At 44.6% G+C, this 19,622-nt stretch overlaps 1 protein-coding gene across 6 annotated transcripts in view; it reads left to right on the forward strand.

The window, feature by feature from the left end:
- Positions 1–18,578, forward strand: part of MIDEAS (mitotic deacetylase associated SANT domain protein) — a 63,838-nt gene extending 45,260 nt beyond the window's left edge. For 5 of the 6 annotated variants that reach the window (XM_065685327.1, XM_065685330.1, XM_065685325.1 and 2 more), the window contains 8 exons: positions 24–166; positions 1,034–1,137; positions 2,524–2,599; positions 3,769–3,857; positions 10,844–10,993; positions 11,191–11,364; positions 11,765–11,964; positions 13,396–18,578. In XM_065685327.1, coding sequence (XP_065541399.1) covers positions 24–166; positions 1,034–1,137; positions 2,524–2,599; positions 3,769–3,857; positions 10,844–10,993; positions 11,191–11,364; positions 11,765–11,964; positions 13,396–13,618 — 1,159 coding nt within the window. In that variant the 3' untranslated portion in view covers positions 13,619–18,578. Of the gene's footprint in view, positions 1–23; positions 167–1,033; positions 1,138–2,523; positions 2,600–3,768; positions 3,858–10,843; positions 10,994–11,190; positions 11,365–11,764; positions 11,965–13,395 lie in introns of those variants that run through there. The other variant, XM_065685332.1, reaches the window with a different exon arrangement.
- The last annotated feature ends 1,044 nt before the right edge of the window (positions 18,579–19,622 follow it).

Below are 19,622 nucleotides of genomic sequence, written 5' to 3' on the forward strand. Positions count from 1 at the left end.
GTTACTTCTTACCTCTTGTGCAGGCGAATAAATGTAGGAACTCGCTTTCAAGCAGAAATCCCATTGCTTCAAGACAGATCTCTGGCAGCAGCTGATGAACACAAAGCAGAGCTGGTGTGGCAGCCGTGGGGAGACCTGGAAACCAACAAAGTCACCCAAGAGAATGGTAAGAGGGTGGAAGGCTGGTAAATAGAACTGAATTGTCACAGTAGCTGTAGGGGTAACCACATATTTACTGCAGGCATAATTAAAACTTTCTTAGAGCTCCCAGTCCCAGACAAGTTTGAGTAGTCTTGAGCACAGTCTTGGGAGTAAAACTTATTATCAGGTTGCAGGTGTTGATGGGGAGGTTAATAGTGTTGGTTTTTTAATTAAGATTAATTAAGATAAAATTGGACCATTTGTTACTAGTCACGCAAAGAGCAGCCTTTTGCTCAGTGAAGCTTTGTTGTCTTTGTTAACATTTGAAACCCACATCCTCTCAACTTCTGTATTTTCAAGGGGTGTTCTAGATATAATAGCATTTTGGAAGAATCAAGTTGTAGGTGGAAGTCAGAATGAGGAAGCAGGAGTTGTGGCAACCTAGTAGCAGACTTGGGCAGCTGTCTGCTGTTGGTGCACATAGGTTGTGGCATGTATAAATCCTGAAGGGAAGAGGAAGTGAGCAGACTTAGAAGAGATCTTTCTGAAGAGAGAGAAGAAAGGGTTTGGGGAAATGGAAGTTAAAATACAAGAAGAGATTCAGGAAATCTCTGAGGTGAAGGGAGATGGGGAGACATTGTAGGAAAGAAGAGATTTGCAAGAAGCTCCATGTGTAAATAGTGCTGAATGCAGAGTAATGCCACATGACCTCGTGGTTCTGGCGTCCAAATTTGACCTAGATAAATTTGCAAGGACATTCAACTCCTCCGATAGTTTTATTTTCTGTTATGTCTAGCCCTGCTTCAAAAGATCTAATTAACCGTGCGAATCCTGTAGGAAACTCCATTTTAATCTTCTTATCTGAATTTGTTTGGTACCTCTGTGGAAATAGTGGAAAACCTGCTAGCTGCCGCCTGTTCAAGTATTTTTCCTGGGGCTGGAACCAACCAGGAGCTGACGTTGCATTTCTTACATGAAGCAAAGGGAAGCATTCTGGTGAGTCTTCCCAGCTTTTCACCCTGATGTGGTCAAAGATGCTAATGAAGGCCAGGTAACCTGTCATTCCTGAGGGGAAATCCTTCCAAACTCCTTTCTGTGCATCAAATTCTCGCTGTTTAGTGTCCCTTGGATGCCCTTAAAGTGGGTTCTGCCTGATGTATCATGCCATGTTCACTTACTGTCTTTCATGTTTCCAACTTCAACATGTTTGGCTTTTTAACAAACAGACTGTCGGGGTAAGTGAGCTGAGACTGTTAAATGAATCTTAAATGTTGTCTCCTTAGAAAATGACCGTGTTGGAAGGAAAAATAAGAGGCTGGGCTGAAGCTGAGACCATAAAGTGCAGTGTCTTGCTCCCCTTAGTTTTGGCAGGTCCATTTAACTTCCCTACACATGTAGGGAACAGCTGTGCTGCTGATTTTATGTCGGTGTTGTAAGACATGATTCACCTTCATAATGCCTTTTGGCACCCCTGGGAGGTAATATCAAAGAGCAGAGCATAGCATATGGCACAGGGTTGTCATCCTTTTATAGTTCTATGATTGATTTGACCTGGCATAAATCAGCCCTGTAGTCAGCAATATCCCATGCTCTTGCCTGGCTGCTTGTTTTCTGTCCCCTGTAGTGTGCCAGCACTGACACTTGTGAGACTGCATTGGTCTGTGTTGGAGAAGAAGAAAAATAAAAAGTAATTTCTGTGTGTTCATGTTAGGTTTGTGCTAGTTAGAGTCCCAGAACGAGTCTGCCATTGTGAATGCTGTTGCTGGCACTAGGGAGGAGCAGGAGCTCACTGTTAGCTGGTTTAAACTGCTGATGGAAGCATGACTCCACTCTTTCCTTCCTGCTAACTTCGAAAGCAAATTTAATTAAGGTTTAAATGCGAAGTGAAAACACGAGAGGTTTGGGGGTTTGTGTGTGTAATCTTTGTCACATGACTGCTGTGTTTTATTTTGAAGTATTGTTTAGTTAAGTGAGATAAGATCACAATGACTTGAATGTGTCAGACAGACATCATTTAGGGCAGCAGGCTGGGATGCGAGTATGTAACTGAGGCCTTCAGTAAATGAGAAGAAATTGCTGCATGGTCTCTGTCTATGGAATTAACTCTCCCCCAGTACTGTGGTGGTTGCATTGGAAAGCGTCAATTCACAGAGATATGAATTGGAGCTGAGTGCTTACACTTGCCTGTGGTACTCAAAACTCAGTCTTCATAGTCAAGAATGTGTTTTGAAGTTGTCCCAAATGTTGAACTGTCCCAAATGTTAAACTGTGCTATGGTTCCTTTAAGTGGGCTTACCAGAAAGGAGAGGATTAACAGTTACCTGATCGTTGGTTTAAATACTCCAGACCTTAAGTGAATTATTTTGTTTATCTTTGTCTTAGGGAGCTTTGACCAAACTGCTGTTGCAGAGGCCAGTACGATCGCCTTCCCACCCTTTGGCAGATTATCACTACACAGGTTTGTTAACCAGAAAAACTCTGTGCTGCCTGTCTATCATAAAGCAATTTTTCTATCCTTTTATGCTCTTTTGGGAACTCCTGAGCATTACAGTAAGATGAAAAGATCACTCTTCTCTCTGATAAATAGAATGATGGCTTGCTAATAGTTTTGCCTGTGCAAATTATAACACTTAAAACATAAGAAACCCTGCATCTCTCAGAATATGTGCGTGTATGTGTTCTGATTTCCTTTAGGGGAAAAAGGGAATGTGATCCCTTACACTAAGCCACAGAGAATGGAGAAAGATAGTACATACAGAAAGGCTGTGGTAACCTCGGAACCACGGCCTCACTGGCATAGGTTTTAGAGTGCAGTTCAGAGGTTTTATGGGAAGTCTTTTCAAGCTTGCTAAAGAAACCTCAGAAAACTATTGATGCATGTCAGTGTTTCTGCAGAATTTAAATGCCATGAACTGCCTTTGTAATACTGCACCCAGTTAGAAAATAGGTGTGTGACACTAACTTCAGTGATCTAAGAGTGACCCCAGCCACCTGAAAGACCTCATATAAAGTGACATCTAGTAGATGTCTAATAGTTGGCACTACAAAGTGCAGAGGTTACTTTTCTTCATTATTGCACACTCTTACTATAATGATTGGGAAATCTTATTTTAGTAATAAAATTTCCTCCTATGGCAGGAGGAAATCCCAGAATGTGTTTATTATTAGAGGCAAGGGTGCTAGGATAGCAGAAATATCTGAGATACAATGCATCTTCAAGTACAGTGGATTGCTGCTGAAAGAGAAGCTCTGGTCTCCTGTCCCATCATGTCCCTTGTATATAATGTAATGACCAGGTCACCACAAAGCGTGTCTATTCACCCTGCTTTTTTTGTTGCAAACTGTCTTAGCTCACCTACTTGACACATTTTTTGCAAGATGAACTGAGTTAACCTGTGGTGATGAGTACTATAGATCTAACACAGGGCAAGTGATGAGAGGAGGGTTGAAGCAGTAGAGGACCGGTTAATGAAGCAGTAGAGGACTAGTTAACAGCAGTCTGCAGTGAAGCTGGATTAGGTGTGATGAGAGACTGCACCTTTGCATGTGTGTATTGGTCTTGAAGGCAAAGCATGTATAAGAGTAAACATTTGGAATGGCTTCTATTACAACTGTTTCTTTCTACAGGCTCAGACAAGTGGAAAGTTGATGAAAAAAAACTTTTCAACAAAGGCATTGCTATCTACAAGAAAGACTTTTTCCTGGTCCAAAAGCTTGTAAGTTACTTTCCTGCCCTGTTTGTTGTTTTGTTTTTTTTTTTTTTTTTTAATGACAGCAATGATACATTCCTGATATATTCTTAGATGTTTATTGAGCATTTAATGCAGAAAGTTCTTGATTTTCCTGAAACCTCAGTATTAAGCATTCAGTTCTGCATTGAAGATTTCTGAGAAATATTACCATCAAACACAGCACAAAATCTCACTAGAAAGCTAGAACAATAATGTTTGGTTTGCTGTTCTTGTTTATTCAATCCTTGTACTTCCTGCGTTAGTTCCGTTAGTTCACACTGCCACTTTTGCAGGGTGGATTTACAGAGCAGAGCACTGGTAATGTTCTGGTTCAGCTTAAATGGCTTGCTTATAAAACTAAATAGAAGCACATCCTTGCTACAGATGAAAGGTACCAAAGAAGGATATATGAATCATTTAGGATCTCTCTTCCTAGTTTCCTATGACAATGATAGTAAAAATTATTGCCCCCATCTACTTTCATGAGGCATGACACTTCAGTGGGGGGCAAATCACTGCAAATCACAGCAGGAGCTGTATATAAAAGGCATTTAACTTGCAAAAGCTCAGAAGCTAAGAATATATGCCAAAACTTCCAGAAAGATCAATGACAGAGAACTTGTAGACCATCACAGGTCTGTGCTGATCGTTGGCTATCACCATGTGTATAAAATGCATGTGGCCAAAATAAGAAAGGACTGCAAAGCTTCCTTCCCATTTTTGGTTTGGTATTCTGGCCTGGTCTTCTCTGAAGTGCTGATGGAAAATAAAGCTCCCCCATAAAACTGAAAGGCTGCTGTCAAGCTGTCGTGGTTTAAACCCAACCACAAAAGCCCATTCACTCACTCCCTCCCCCCCCTTTTCTCTTTCTCCCTCTTTCTTTCCTTCCCCCCCCCCACCCTGACCCTCCCCGCTCCCGGAGGGATGGGGAGGAGAATCGAGAGAATGTAACTCCCACGGGTTGAGATAAGAACAGCCCAGTAACTAAGGTATAACACAAATCACTGCTGTACTACCAATGATAATAATGATAAGAGAAAATAACAAGAGAAGAAAATACAATTCCGCCGCCAAACGAGTTCGACCCCCCTCAAAGAGAGACCGTGCCCTTCCGGGTAACTCCCAGTTACCTCCCCGGGCATGACGTGCTGGGGTATGGAATACCTCTTTGGCTAGCTTGGGTCAGGTGTCCTGTCTCTGCTTCCTCCCGGCCTCCCCTAGTCCCCGGCAGAGCATGAGACTCACAAAGTCCTTGGCCAGAATAAACATTACTTAACAACAATTAAAAACAATCGGTGTTATCAGCTCTCTTCCAGGCTGGAAGTCAAAACACAGAGCTTGCACCAGTTACTAAGAAGGAGCAAAACAGCTACTGGTAAACCCAGGACAGTATCCACCCCTTACTCTGTACCATTCACATCATGCTCAGATCCCACATTTTCAATATACCATCTCTCTTACACACACACACATATATATATGTATACACATCCACATACAGACACAGACAAAGAAATCGTTTCTTAGTGCATGGACCCAGTCCATTCGGTCCATGATGTCAGGTTCCATCCCTTGTAACAGTCTTTCAGGACAGGAAAGGCTGTGTGCAGTGTTGAATTGCTGCCTGCTGATGCTGATTGTTCCTTCACTGCAGAACTTCTCTGGTTCTACCAGAATTCATTCTCTGTTGGGATGATGGTTGGAGGGAAGTCAGGGCAAGTCGCTGGTGGCATGAAGACATCTAATTGATAGGCTCTAAAAGTATTACACAGCAGGCAACAGCATACAGTTAAGTTCATTGACTGTTTTCCCCTAAAATCAAATCCCCTTGAGGTATACATCGGACTTCCCCATCTTTCCGCATTACCCACCAAGTATATCCGGGTCCCTGAGCAAAAGCAATCCCACAAGTGGGTTTGCCTTTACCTGAAGCAGGAATAACCCAGACTGTCTTCCCCAGCAAATTCTTCATGTGCACCACAGGAACTTTGTCCCCCTCTACAGTATGTAAAAGTTCTGACTGGGCTGGGCCAGCTCTGTTGGCAGATCCTCTGGTGTTGACGGACCAGGTGGCCTTTGGTAAGTGTGTATCCCAATGCTTGAAAGTTCCGCCACCCATTGCTCTCAGTGTGGTTTTTAACAGCCCATTGTACCGGTCGGTCGATTTTCCCAGAGGCTGGTGCATGGTAGGGGATGTGATATACCCACTCAATGCCATGCTCTTTGGCCCAAGTGTCTATAAGGTTGTTCCAGAAATGAGTCCCATTGTCTGACTCAGTTCTCTCTGGGGTGCCATGTTTCTCAAGGCACAGGATAGTGTTCCGGGCAGTGGTGTGGGGCACAGCGTATGTTTCCAGCCATCCGGTGGTTGCTTCGAGCATGGTAAGCACATGGCGCTTGCCTTGTCGGGTTGGTGGGAGTGTGAGATAGTCAATCTGCCAGGCCTCCCCATATTTGTACTTCAGCCATCGTCCTCCATACCAAAGAGGCTTTCACCGTTTGGCTTGTTTAATTGCAGCACGTTTCACACTCATGAATAACCTGGGCATTAGTGTCCATTGTTAAGTCCACCCCTTGGTCACGTGTCCATCTATATGTTGCATCTCTGCCCTGATGGCCTGAAGTGTCATGGGCCCACCAGGCCAAAAGTAATTCACCTTTATGTTGCCAATCTAAGTCCATCTGAGCCACTTCAATTCTAGCAGCTTTATCCACTTGTTGGTTGTTCTGGTGTTCCTCAGTGGCTCGACTCATGGGTACATGAGCATCTCCATGGCGTACCTTCACCACCAGGTTCTGTACCTGGGCAGCGATATCTTGCCACAGTGCAGCAGCCCAGATGGGTTTACCTCTGCATTGCCAATTGCTTTGCCATCAGATGCAGGGGCATTTTTTTCCTTTTGAAGGTGCTGGATAGTGTTGAACAAGGCCTTGTAAGCATAGGCCAAGCCCCAGCACATTGCCACGATTTGTCCGTCTCTGGTGTGGCCAGACTGACCACACACCTCATTTTGTAGAATAGTTAGGGTTGGAAAGGACCTCAAGATCATCTAGTTCCAACTCCCCTGCCATGGGCAGGGACACCTCACACTAAACCATCTCAACCAAGGCTTCATCCAACCTGGCCTTGAACACGGCCAGGGACGGAGCAGTCACAACCTCCCTGGGCAACCCATTCCAATGCCTCACCACCCTAACAGGAAAGAATTTCCTCCTTATATCCAATCTAAACTTCCCCTGTTTAAGTTTTAACCCGTTACCCCTTGTCCTGTCACTACAGTCCCTAATGAAGAGTCCCTCCCCAGCATCCCTATAGGCCCCCTTCAGATACTGGAAGGCTGCTATGAGGTCTCCACGCAGCCTTCTCTTCTCCAGGCTGAACAGCCCCAACTTTCTCAACCTATCTTCATACAGGGGTGCTCCAGTCCCCTGATCATCCTCGTGGCCCTCCTCTGGACTTGTTCCAGCAGTTCCATGTCCTTTTTATGTTGAGGACACCAGAACTGCACACAATACTCCAGGTGAGGTCTCACGAGAGCAGAGTAGAGGGGCAGGATCACCTCCTTCGACCTGCTGGTCACGCTCCTTTTGATGCAGCCCAGGATACGGTTGGCTTTCTGGGCTGCGAGCGCACACAGCCGGCTCATGTTCATTTTCTAATCGACCAGCACCCCCAAGTCCTTCTCTGCAGGGCCGCTCTGAATCTCTTCTCTGCCCAGTCTGTAGCTGTGCCTGGGATTGCTCTGACCCAGGTGTAGGACCTTGCACTTGTCATGGTTGAACTTCATAAGGCTGGCATCGGCCCACCTTACAAGCATGTCAAGGTCCCTCTGGATGGCATCCCTTCCCTCCAGCATATCAACCGGACCACACAGCTTGGTGTCATCGGCAAACTTGCTGAGGGCGCACTCAATCCCACTGTCCATGTCAGCGACGAAGATGTTAAACAAGACCGGTCCCAACACCGATCCCTGAGGGACACCACTCGTTACCGGTCTCCAGCCGGACATCGAGCCATTGACCACAACTCTTTGTGTGCAGCCATCCAGCCAGTTCTTTATCCACCGAGTGGTCCATCCATCAAATTGGTATCTCTCCAATTTAGAGAGAAGGATGTGGTGTGGGACAGTGTCAAACGCTTTTCACAAGTCCAGGTAGATGACATCAACTGCTTTACCTTTGTCCATCAATTCTGTAGCCCCGTCATAGAAGGCCACCAAATTGGTCAGGCAGGATTTCCCCTTAGTGAAGCCATGCTGGCTGTCACCAAGCACCTTGTTGTTTTTCATGTGCCTTAGCATGCCATCCAGGAGAATGTGCTCCAAGATTTTACCAGGCACAGAGGTGAGACTGACTGGTCTGTAATTCCCCGGGTCTTCCATTTTCCCCTTCTTGAAAATGGGGGTTATATTTCCCTTTTTCCAGTCGTCGGGAACTTCACCTGACTGCCATGATTTTTCAAATATGATGGCCAGTGGCTTAGCAACTTCATTCGCCAGCTCCTTCAGGACCCGCGGATGGATTTCATCAGGTCCCATGGACTTGTGCGCGTTCAGATTTTTAAGATGGTCTCGAACCAGATCCTCTCCCACAGTGGGCCCAAGGTCTTCATTCTCACAGTCCCTGCGTCTGCCTTCTAAGAACTGGGTGGTGCAGTCAGAGCCTTTGCCAGTGAAGACCGAGGCGAAGAAGTCATTCAGAACCTCAGCCTTCTCCAAATCCTGCGTAGCCAGTTCTCCCTAGAGCTTCCTCAGGGGGCCTATGTTGTCCCTAGTCTGTTTTTTGTTTGCTACTTACCTGTAGAATCCCTTCCTGTTATCCTTAACATCCCTGGCTAGGTTTAATTCTAACTGGGCCTTAGCCTTCCTAACCTGGTCCCTAGCTTTCCGGACAACATCCCTGTACTCTACCCAGGCCGCCTGTCCTTGCTTCCATTTTTTATAAGCCTCTTTTTTCCTTTGAATTTTCCTCAGCAGCTCCTTATCCATCCAAGGAGGTCTCCTGGCCCTTCTGCCGCACTTCCTTCTAGTTGGGATGCAGCACTCCTGAGCTTGTAGCAGGTGATCCTTGAATATCAACCAACAGTCTTGGGCCCCCCTGCCCTCCAGGGCTATATCCCATGGAACCTTACTAAGCAGGCTCCTGAAGAGGCCAAAGTCTGCTCTTTTGAAGTCCAGGGCAGTGAGCTTGCTGCACGCTCTTCTCACTGTCCTGGGCATCTCAAATTTGACCATCTCGTGATCGCTTCGTCCATCTCGTGATCACATTTAAGTGTTTTACTAATTCTTCCGGATTTTGCACTTGTTTGGTGGTGAAATTCCAAAGTATTGGAGGAGCCCACTGACCTAGATACTTGCCCGTACTATCTCACACACTCTGCCACTCATGGGTGTCTAGCCTCGGGGAAAATCTGTTGCTCCTCCTATATCGTCGTTTAACCCCAGACAAGGCCCAAACCTGACTCTGCTTAACTCTTGAAATCAGAAGAAATGGTCATGGTCAAAACACACTCTGTATGCGTGCCAACATGGTAATCCCCATCACAATCAGCAAACAGGTCTCAACAGTATTAAAAGGCCATTCAAGAACTTCAAAAGTCTCAAATGATGCTGTAAATGGTCTGAGAGGGGGGCTGGGAGGGTAAAAGAATGTCTCCTTCACAGGTTGACCACCCGAGAAGGAGAAAAAAGATGTGTAATTGCTAAGCACCTTTATTATATACCTCCCAAAGTATAAAGATGGTGAACACACTGGGAATATAAGACCGATCAGTTTCATGATTAGTGATTCTGTTGTATTACAAGTCATTATAATGAAGTACAATGAGACAAAAACCTTAGCCCAAGCCCCACACTTGAAAAACACCAACCCAGCAAGTACCGGCTGTATGTAATATACAGCATTCTGAAACTGTGAGATCAAGAGGAACAACTTTGAGAGCCAATAAATCAGCATTGTGACAAGTGACTGTTAATCCGGTCCGATCTGTCGTTATCTCAACCCTTTGAGCCCCACATTGGGTGCCAAAAAAGAACTGTCGTGGTTTAAACCCAACCACGAAAGCTCATTCACTCCCTCCCCCCACCTTTTCTCTTCCTCCCTCTTTCTTTCCTCCCCCTTCCCCCAACCCTCCCCGCTCCCGGAGGGATGGGGAGGAGAATCGAGAGTATGTAACTCTCACGGGTTGAGATAAGAACAGCCCAGTAACTAAGGTATAACACAGATCACTGCTGCTACCGCCAGTGATATTAATGATAAGAGAAAATAACAAGAGAAGAGAATACGATACCACCGCCAAACGAATTCGACACACACACACACACACACCCCCCCGCCAAAGAGAGACCGTGCCCTTCCGGGTAACTCCCAGTTACCTCCCCGGGCATGATGTGCTGTGGTATGGAATACCTCTTTGGCTAGCTTGGGTCAGGTGTCCTGTCTCTGCTTCCTCCCAGCCTCCCCTCGTCCCCGGCAGAGCATGAGACTCACAGAGTCCTTGGCCAGAATAAACATTACTTAACAACCATTAAAAACAATCGGTGTTATCAGCTCTCTGCCCAGGCTGGAAGTCAAAACACAGAGCTTGCACCAGTTACTAAGAAGGAGCAAAACGGCTCCTGGTAAACCCAGGGCACAAGCCTGACAGTTCAGTTGGAACATTTCAGAGGTGAAGAGGTGCATTAAGCTTACAAAACGCCAGGTTCTGTCACCTTTACGCTGACCAACTTCTCTTTGGAAAGTTGGTCCTGTAGTTGCCAGTGAAGAACAGAGGCAGTGGGGGACGGGCTGTGGGATGGATGCGGCATACAGATGAACGTGACACAGAAAAGAAGGCTTGTGTGGCTGTTGTGGTGGAATGGAGACTACTGAGGAAAGAAAAATACAAAGTGTATTAATTGGACCTTTTGTAATTATTTATGAGCCTTCTTAAAATTGTTATCGACTGGACTCTCATGTGTTTTAAACACCAGATAAAAACCAAAACAGTGGCCCAGTGTGTGGAATTCTACTACACATACAAGAAACAGGTGAAAATTGGTCGGAACGGGACCTTAATCTTTGGGGACATTGATGCTGCTAATGAGAAATTGATGAAAGATGAAGCTGAAGTAGACATCAAGGTAATTTCCTTAGTTTTTCTCACGTTTGGGTGGTGGTGTGAAGTCTGAATTTGTGTTGTCTCACCTGTTGGTAAAATCAAAAACTCTAACAGTCTGGCCAGTGTGGAGGAGTCCAGACTCTAACTTGTGTCCTGTGTCACATAATGATGTTTACTTACAAACACTGAAATTAACAGTTCCTTTATCTTCTGGTAAAGAGTTCCCATAGGTTTGCACGTGTTCTTCCTCCCAGAAGGGACATTTACAGTGAAGAACAAGGGCATGTGGAGGAAGAAGAGGAGGAGGAAGAGGAGGCAGAGGAAGGGTTGGATAACAGAAAAAGCAGCACAGTTCCTCTCAAAGATGAGCAGACACTACAAGATGGTGTAACAGTAAGTGCTGCATTGTGTGTGTTGTGCTTTCTGTGCCACCTTCACTCTGCAACTAGTTTAGAAAACAGCAGGAGGACGGTTCCACATGTAAAAAGTTTCCACCTCTGACTTCTCCCAGAGCAGGGGACTGGGCTGAGGTAGCTTAGAGTACTCCTAGAAACCAGACTCTGTTGTGGTATGAGAACAGGGATGAGTAAAGGGAGGGGGGAACCCAATATAATTTTTTGTGGTTGGTGCACATAGGACTATGATGAGAAATGTCCAGAAAATATGCTGAAGGCTTTCTCATTAAATAAAACCCTGGTCTGGAATAAATGAAGTACAGGAGCTCAGACATTGTTTTCCTTTTGATGGTGGGTTAAAGTTTCAGTTTGCCTTAACTGTCCCCTTGTCTCCAAAGGCCAGTGATGCCAATCTGAGGAGTCAAGAGGCCACTGTCACAGGCAGAGTCGGAAGGAAGCCGAGGGAGGCAACAGTGAAGCCTCGAAAGCCTGTTGGTGCTCCAGTGCAGAGGAGGAGGCGGAAACAGAAGATAAAGTCAGATGCTACCAGTAAAACTCAGAACACAGAAAATGCATTTCCATGTAAAAAATGCGGCAGGTAAGAGTAACTCCATCACAGCAATAGTGACAGAACTGCAGCGGTGCATCTTCTGTGGAAGCTTATTCTCAGATGAGCTTTCCTTCTGTCTGTTTAGGCCAGAGACACTGGCAATACTTTTAATGACACATTACACCACTAATACTCACAGATTAGGGTTTTTTACATATATTGATATTAAGATACCACTACTTGATTACCTACCCTCTGCTGACTGTTTTTACTCAGATGGAATAAGACACCACCTGCATTCCAACTTTGTTCACTATTTGGTGTTAAGCTGCGTTTTCAAACAGCTCCTGTATTGCCCCTCTGTAGTGCCATGTTTTTTGGAACAAGTAATTTCTATATATTTGCTAAATCACCTATTAAGAACATGGTATAGACGTACTTATGAACAGTGGCATAGAAATGCAAGACACTACCCTTGTTATAACAGCAGGTATTAGACCCATGGGCACACAGTTCGTCTGGTTAAACTTGCACCCATCTTTTGTGTCCGTAAAATACACATTTGCCTTCCCTTACACGGTTCTAGTAGGATTTGTAGGTTTGTTGCCAACAGACTCATAAACTTCAAGAAAATTGAGTTCCCTACATAAACTGCTTACTTTTAAAACAGTGCTCTTGTCATACCAGCGGTGAAACCTTGATTTAAAAAAGGCACCAAGCAAGGGGATGGCAAGAAAATGCAAATTCTGTCTAATTATGCCATCAGGGCTGTTGACAGATTCCTGCTCTGACTGGGACTTCACTGGTCCTGACAAGGTGCCCTGACTCTGTGCCCTCAGGAGCGTGTGGCGTTGGAGAGGGGAGTGCTGTGAGAAGTCAGGCAGCTGGGATTTGGTCTTGGCCACTGATAAAAGAGAAGCAAGCAAGGATTCTTAATGGTGTCTAAACTTTTCTTTGGCATTTGGTGCAAAATCCGAATAGTTATTAGGAAAGATGGAGAGATAGATCATAAGTGTGAAGTAAGGAGGAAAAAGCTCAAGTGTTTCTGGCTGCATGGACAAGGCTCAGGAGCGGCATTTGGCTGTTGTTCACCTCCGTGTTTATTGAGTTTTGCAGTACAGGGGGAATGTCTAAAACTCAGTGCTCTGTTGTATTAAGGAACATGTGCATATTTCAGATACCAGCACTGCCTCTCTAAACATTTAAGAGCTGAAGGAAAAATAAGAGGAAATGGACGTATTAAGAAATGAAGTGAGCAATTTGAGGGTGCTCAGGATGTCCTGCTGGCATTCCACCCAGTGCCGGCATACACAGAATCAGAAGTGCTTTTTGCTGTAGATGTTCTATGCCAATGCCAACCTGAGTTCCTGTGCTGAAGCTCACAAACTTCTGGGGCTAGAGCATCAGAAGCTCTTTTGGAGAATTAATGAAGGAGGCTGTAGAAGAGACCAATGCGAATGTTTGTGTGTGCTTCCTCAGGGTCTTCTACAAGGTGAAGAGCCGCAGTGCTCACATGAAAAGCCACGCAGAGCAGGAAAAGAAAGCGGCTGCACTGAAGCAGCAAGAGAAGGAGGCAGCAGCAGCAGTGGCAGCGGCGGCAGCAGCAGCCCACAGCCAGGCGCAGCAGGAAGAGAGCAGCGAGAGTGGGAGCAGCAGCAGTGGAAGCAGCAGTGCGAGCTCGGATGAAGAAGGAGAAATATAGCAGCAGAGCAGAAATGGAGGGAGTAGCAAGGCTGGACCCAACCTCCCTCTTGGTGGCTTTACTTTTTTGCTTGCACTTTTCTTCCCTGAACTATCAGGTCTCAAGTTTTAGTGCTGCCGTTTCCTCATGCCACATGTTCCACTTCACCTTGCCAGTACTGACCAAGCCGGAATGGTGGATGAAAAGATTTGTTTCAACTTGGATTTTTTTCTTTTTTTTTTTTTTTTTTTAAACAAATAAGATTTCTATTCTATTTATAATGATACCTGAGGTACATAATAGAACAATGTCACCTGCAGCGGAAGGAAGTTCCTTCAGGTCAGTCAGACCTTTCTTTCATGCTTGTCAGGAATCATGCTAACAGGACTCTTGGATATAAAGGTTTCCAGACTAGAGCAAGAAAATGATGCTCTGCTCTGAGCCAGGTGTGTCCAGTTACTGTGACACAGGTGATTTCTAGATGTTTCCTTTCTCAGCAAGTTCTCCTTCCTGTTACTTCCTGCCTTTCTTTCTGAGCATTTATTCAGGCAGCCAATAAGTTTTGTGGGAAGATGGTGTGCACTTTTGGCCTCTGATTCACAAAAGTGGGATGAGCAAGACGGGCTTCTTCCTTTTGAGAGCAAGTTTTCTTTTTCAAAAGGAAGCCTGAGGTGGTTTATTTTTCATGCCATTAAGAATGCAGCAATGGATGTAAAAATACCACGTGGGATTAGAGTAGCCACAGGCCTTGCAGGTTGTCTTGTCTTGGAAAACAAAATAGTCTGCCTTTCCATTAAATTAATCAAAGTAGTCTGGCCTTCACAAGTGCAATTTGAAATGTAAACTGCTGGGTTTGACTTTGTATAAACGGGAGCAAGTTTGTTTAGCGAAAATGAACCAAGACTTTCTTGTGTGCACCTCAGAAATGGGTGGAATGGACTCTAATCTTTAGCAGTGATCCCTCTGTGAATGGCTTTTACCTCTCAACACAGCCCTTTCTTTCTTGCAGCAGCCCTCGTGTATTCCCTGAAATTGCCATCATTAAGAGGTAGTGCGGTGGGGCCCTAGTTTCCCAGGAGCTTGTGTCAGACAGTATGTGCATGCAGGAGAAGCTTGTCACTTCCACACTGGTGGCTGGAGGCCGTGCCTGCTGGGTTGTCCTGCTGTGAGCCTTGCTCTTTGCTGAAAGGCTGACTCTTCCTTCAGAACTGACACATGCTCATAGCCCATAGATTCTAGCCACCAAAAGCCTGCTGGTAAGGGAGTTAAGAACTAGTAAAGTGGTCCAGATGACACTGATGTTAGATCTGCAGAGGATTGCTCTGTACATCTTTATAGCCCATGTTTATCATTGTTTCATAAAGATGCAAAGGATCAGATCGCTTCATTGTGATTCACAGTCGGTCCTAGTCTCTACCCTGGCTGCTCAGCTCCCTCCCTCCAGCCAGTGCTTAGATGCAGCACTGATCCCTGGCTCCTGGGTGCTGGCACTGTGTCAGGTCGTGTGTTTGCTGCTCCAGTGGTGCAATACCAAAGGAGCTGGTCACTGCTGCATTCCCAAGCAGGGATCCTAGGGGGTTGCTGTGCGTGAACTACAGTGTGTTCCAGACTGGATAATCCTTCAAGCTGCTAGATAAATTCCAGGTTAACTAACTATGGAAGGTGCCATCTGCCAATCTTTTCCTGCTCCCTGGGTTTATACAACCATGGCTGCTTCGCTCTAAGTCTGGGAGGCTGTGTATAGTATGTTTGTTTTGACATATATATGCCTTTGCATAGAATCCTTTTTCTTACTGACTTAAACAGTTATTACTCTTACAAAATAAGTAGGAGTACCATTAAGGACTACACTTTACCAGTGTTGACACTTTTGTCTTTAAGTGTTCAATCTTCTGCCAAGGTTGGGTTTTTCTATTCCTAACAAAACTAGGTTTCTTTTCAGCATTTGGACAACTGTTCCATGTCCCTGCATGCTGGGGTCTTGTTGACTAACTAAGCTGTGGAAGCAGATGGCATGTCATGAACTGTTAAGATCATGCAAAAATGGCTACAAAACTCAAAGCTAATGGTCTTTAAACAGAAGCTGAACAAATCAGTCTTCCTGTTAAGAATTTCAGTGTTGGTTGTTACCTTTTTCCTTTTGTAAATTGGAGAAAACTGTTGTCTACCATTATTAGAGAGAACAGCGTTTTTAGCACACTGCTCCAGGATGGACAGGAGGTGAAGCAGCTGGACCTTGTGGTCCACTTGCTGTACTGGGATTAACTCCAGTAAAGCAATGATGCAATTAAACAAAGTTCCAAAATATGTTTCTGGGAAAGTTGCTGATAGTTTCCAGATCTTGAGAACTGCAAGGCAACAGTTCAGGAACAAGCAGGGCTTGTGTGGGTATCTAAGAAGGATTTAAGGTAATGTAGATATTGTTATTCTGTTGTCTTTGCCTGGAATGCCACTGTCACAGAAGTAGAAGGGTGTACCAGTTACTTAACCGAGACTGGGAAGGCCTAAAACACATAACAAAGAAATGGAGGTGGAACTGGCACACAGTGAGAAACATGGCAAAAAATGAAGATTTCTTTTAGATTGGAGATTCGGCTAAACTTAAGAATTGAAATAAGGTTAAAGAAAACCTTACAAAGATGCTTTTACAGTCCTTGCTAAAAGAGTACTAAATCAACCAGTATGTCATCCCTTTGAGGAAAACAGACACTCTTCCTACTGGGACAAACCAAAGCTCTGTCTAGCTCCAGGTCTTGTTTCTGACAGCAATCAGGAGCAGATGCTTAGGAAAAGCAAGGGACAGTATGGCCTAGTGGGTATAGGTCCAGCTGGAGAATAGGATGCTGAACTAGAAGAACGTATGTGCTGCCTTTGGTAAGACAAATCTGCGGAGAGGTTTGTGCTGAAATGTGCTGATCTCCCAGGCAGAAAATTGGAACATTTCTCTGCCTTTTGCTCATCTGCTCCATCATCTGTGTTTACTCCAGTATTTTTAGCATCTGGAAGCATGCCTGGGTGATAATGAGCAAACATTTAATCATGTTTGCTTGATTAAAAAAATCAGGAGTTTTCAAGCTTGAAGTAGTTTTAGATTTGGCATAGTAAATTATGGTGACAAACAATCAGATGAAACACAGTACTAAGGCTTAGGGAGCAAACTGGGGGATTGCTTTAAGTACCAGTTTAATCTTCTTTCAGATATGATGATGCTTGAATGCAAGCATTATTGCAGTCTTTCAAAGACTAGATTTTTCGGTGATTCTCCCTATTTTAGGAAACAGATATGAGTATTTTTTTCTCTCATCAAGGATAAATCATAGAATAGAATCATAGAATAGTTAGGGTTGGAAAGGACCTCAAGATCATCTAGTTCCAACCCCCCTGCCATGGGCAGGGACACCTCACACTAAACCATCCCACACAAGGCTTCATCCAACCTGGCCTTGAACACCGCCAGGGATGGAGCCCTCACAACCTCCCTGGGCAACCCATTCCAGTGTCTCACCACCCTAACAGGAAAGAATTTCCTCCTTATATCCAATTTAAACTTCCCCTGTTTAAGTTTTAACCCGTTACCCCTTGTCCTGTCACTACAGTCCCTGACGAAGAGTCCCTCCCCAGCATCCCTGTAGGCCCCCTTCAGATACTGGAAGGCTGCTATGAGGTCTCCATGCAGCCTTCTCTTCTCCACGCTGAACAGCCCCAACTTCCTCAGCCTGTCTTCATACGGGAGGTGCTCCAGTCCCCTGATCATCCTCATGGCCCTCCTCTGGACTTGTTCCAACAGTTCCATGTCCTTTTTATGTTGAGGACACCAGAACTGCACACAATACTCCAGGTGAGGTCTCACAAGAGCAGAGTAGAGGGGCAGGATCACCTCCTTCGACCTGCTGGTCACGCTCCTTTTGATGCAGCCCAGGATATGGTTGGCTTTCTGGGCTGTGAGCGCACACTGCCGGCCCATGTTCATTTTCTCATCGAAAAATGAGCTGCTTAATTCTTAACACTTCTTAATTCTCTTCAGGCAGTGGACTAGAAAGTTCTGATACAAACACATCCTAGTTTAAAAGAAATGGGAGTAGTGAGAACTGCAGCCATGGAAGTCTTGTCTGCTTTCATACATCGGCACTTTCAGTCCTATGGTTACCTCTGCCAAAAACCGCATTGTAAACCACATTTCCCCACACAAACTTTCTCCCTGTTTCGTCCTCTGATGTGTGTCTGAGCAGTTACAAAGCTTTAAAGAGACGGAGGAGCAGTGACTGCAGATCGTGTTTGTGTTTTGTGCGGGTTTCTACGTAAATTCACTTGGGTTCAGCTACTTTATTCGCCCTCATTCTCTCCTGTGTCAAATGTTAGGATGACACAAACTTTAAATCCCCAGCTGTCTTAAGGATTTTTCTTTCCAAGCCCAGGATTCCATTGACAGCTGAGCCTGAATAAACCCGGAACTTCTCCAGATTAGACTACATATATTTTTATAGAAATGTAATTGTATATTTTAAAAAAGTTTCCTGCAGCTTCTCCACATGTATGTCCCCCTCCCCCACCTTGTAGTTCAGATTTGATACAAACTTTTTTGTGTTCATTCTTTTTACGTTCTGTTTTTAAATTTGTAATCCAAGCTCTGGTGTACTGTACAGGAGCAGTCAGCCTTTGTAATTACTGTATAAATGCTTTATAATAAAGTATATTACTTCTATTTTAACAAGTAAGCAGACACTTCCTTTTGTGTGTTTGCTGCCTGGGGCACCTTTTAAGACTGTTACGTGTTTAAAATGTACATATATAAATATATTTACCTGTTGCTGTACAGTTGTGATAGACTGGACTGAATTTATTTTTTGTGTGCTTTTTTTATAAGATATTAATACACTAAAGGAAATCTTGCTGATGTGATTGTAATGTACTATGTAACTTATTTACTGAATATCCGCTATATATAGAAAAAAACCTTTTATTAAATGAGGTTTAAAAAATAGTTTCCTAGCTGAGTGTTTTGGTGGCTGGGGGGTTCAGGGCGATAGTGACACGAGAAGGAATTTTGAGTCCTGCGCTAGTCTGCTCTCTCAGCATACCCACCTCTGTGTTTTCCGTAGCAATCCTTGAAGCTGTATCTCAATGTAAACTTCTCCCAAGGACACCACCCTGCAGTGTGGTTTATGTCTTATATCCAAGAAAAAACTGGCAGATGCAGCTCCAGTTGCTTTACAGAAGAATTGATGGTGTAAGCACGTCCCCCTCCAAGCCAAGTACCTTCCCAGCATGCTAGAAAGGACCTTGATAATGCGTTAGAAATTCCTGGGGTATAGTTCTAGGTCTGCTGTGCTGTAAATAAGGCCAGCTGGATTCTGACACTACCTGAGACACCTACAAAGGCTGCATGGAGTTTATTTAGCACCCAAGGGGCCTGTATCACACCTGAATTCCTGAATGGCTTTGGCAGGGACAGAAAATAGAGACTAAAGTAAATCCAGAGCTACTGGAGAAGCATCTTCCTGCTGTTGAGCAGTTGAAGCGGCTGGCTGTAAAGCAGTGCCTTCAGCTCCAAGTAGTATTGCGTATTTTTTAATGCTAGAGTTTAAAAAGTGTTTCAATAAGTGCTGTCTTAAAAGGTATTTGTCTGTTACCTGACTCTAAGAAGTTTTTATACAGCACTAATCATGTTTCCTCTGGCAGTAGCTGGATCTCTTGCTATGGTTTTTAAATATGAACATGCTTCCAGCCATCCTCCAAACAAAAGTTCCTTCTGTTTTGGTAGATATCTACCTGGTTTTGGTGAAGTAGGCTACACAGGTGCTTCTCCCACCTATGGGCATGAGGTCTTTAAAAGCTGCAAATGCTTCTCTACATAAAGCAGGTGGTAGGAATGTGCATGGGCTCCTGGTGGATTTCAGTCAGAATTCCAGGTAGCACACCTGTTTTCTTTTGAGTTGTTAATTTATGCTGGTGTGTTTTCCATGTTCCTGGCAAAGCTGGCAGGAGAAGGCTTGGGCTAATTAAACTGCTCTTTGTTTCAACTCGG

This window comes from Lathamus discolor, chromosome 6, assembly GCF_037157495.1.
Source record: "Lathamus discolor isolate bLatDis1 chromosome 6, bLatDis1.hap1, whole genome shotgun sequence".
Classification (NCBI taxonomy): Eukaryota; Metazoa; Chordata; class Aves; order Psittaciformes; family Psittacidae; genus Lathamus; species Lathamus discolor.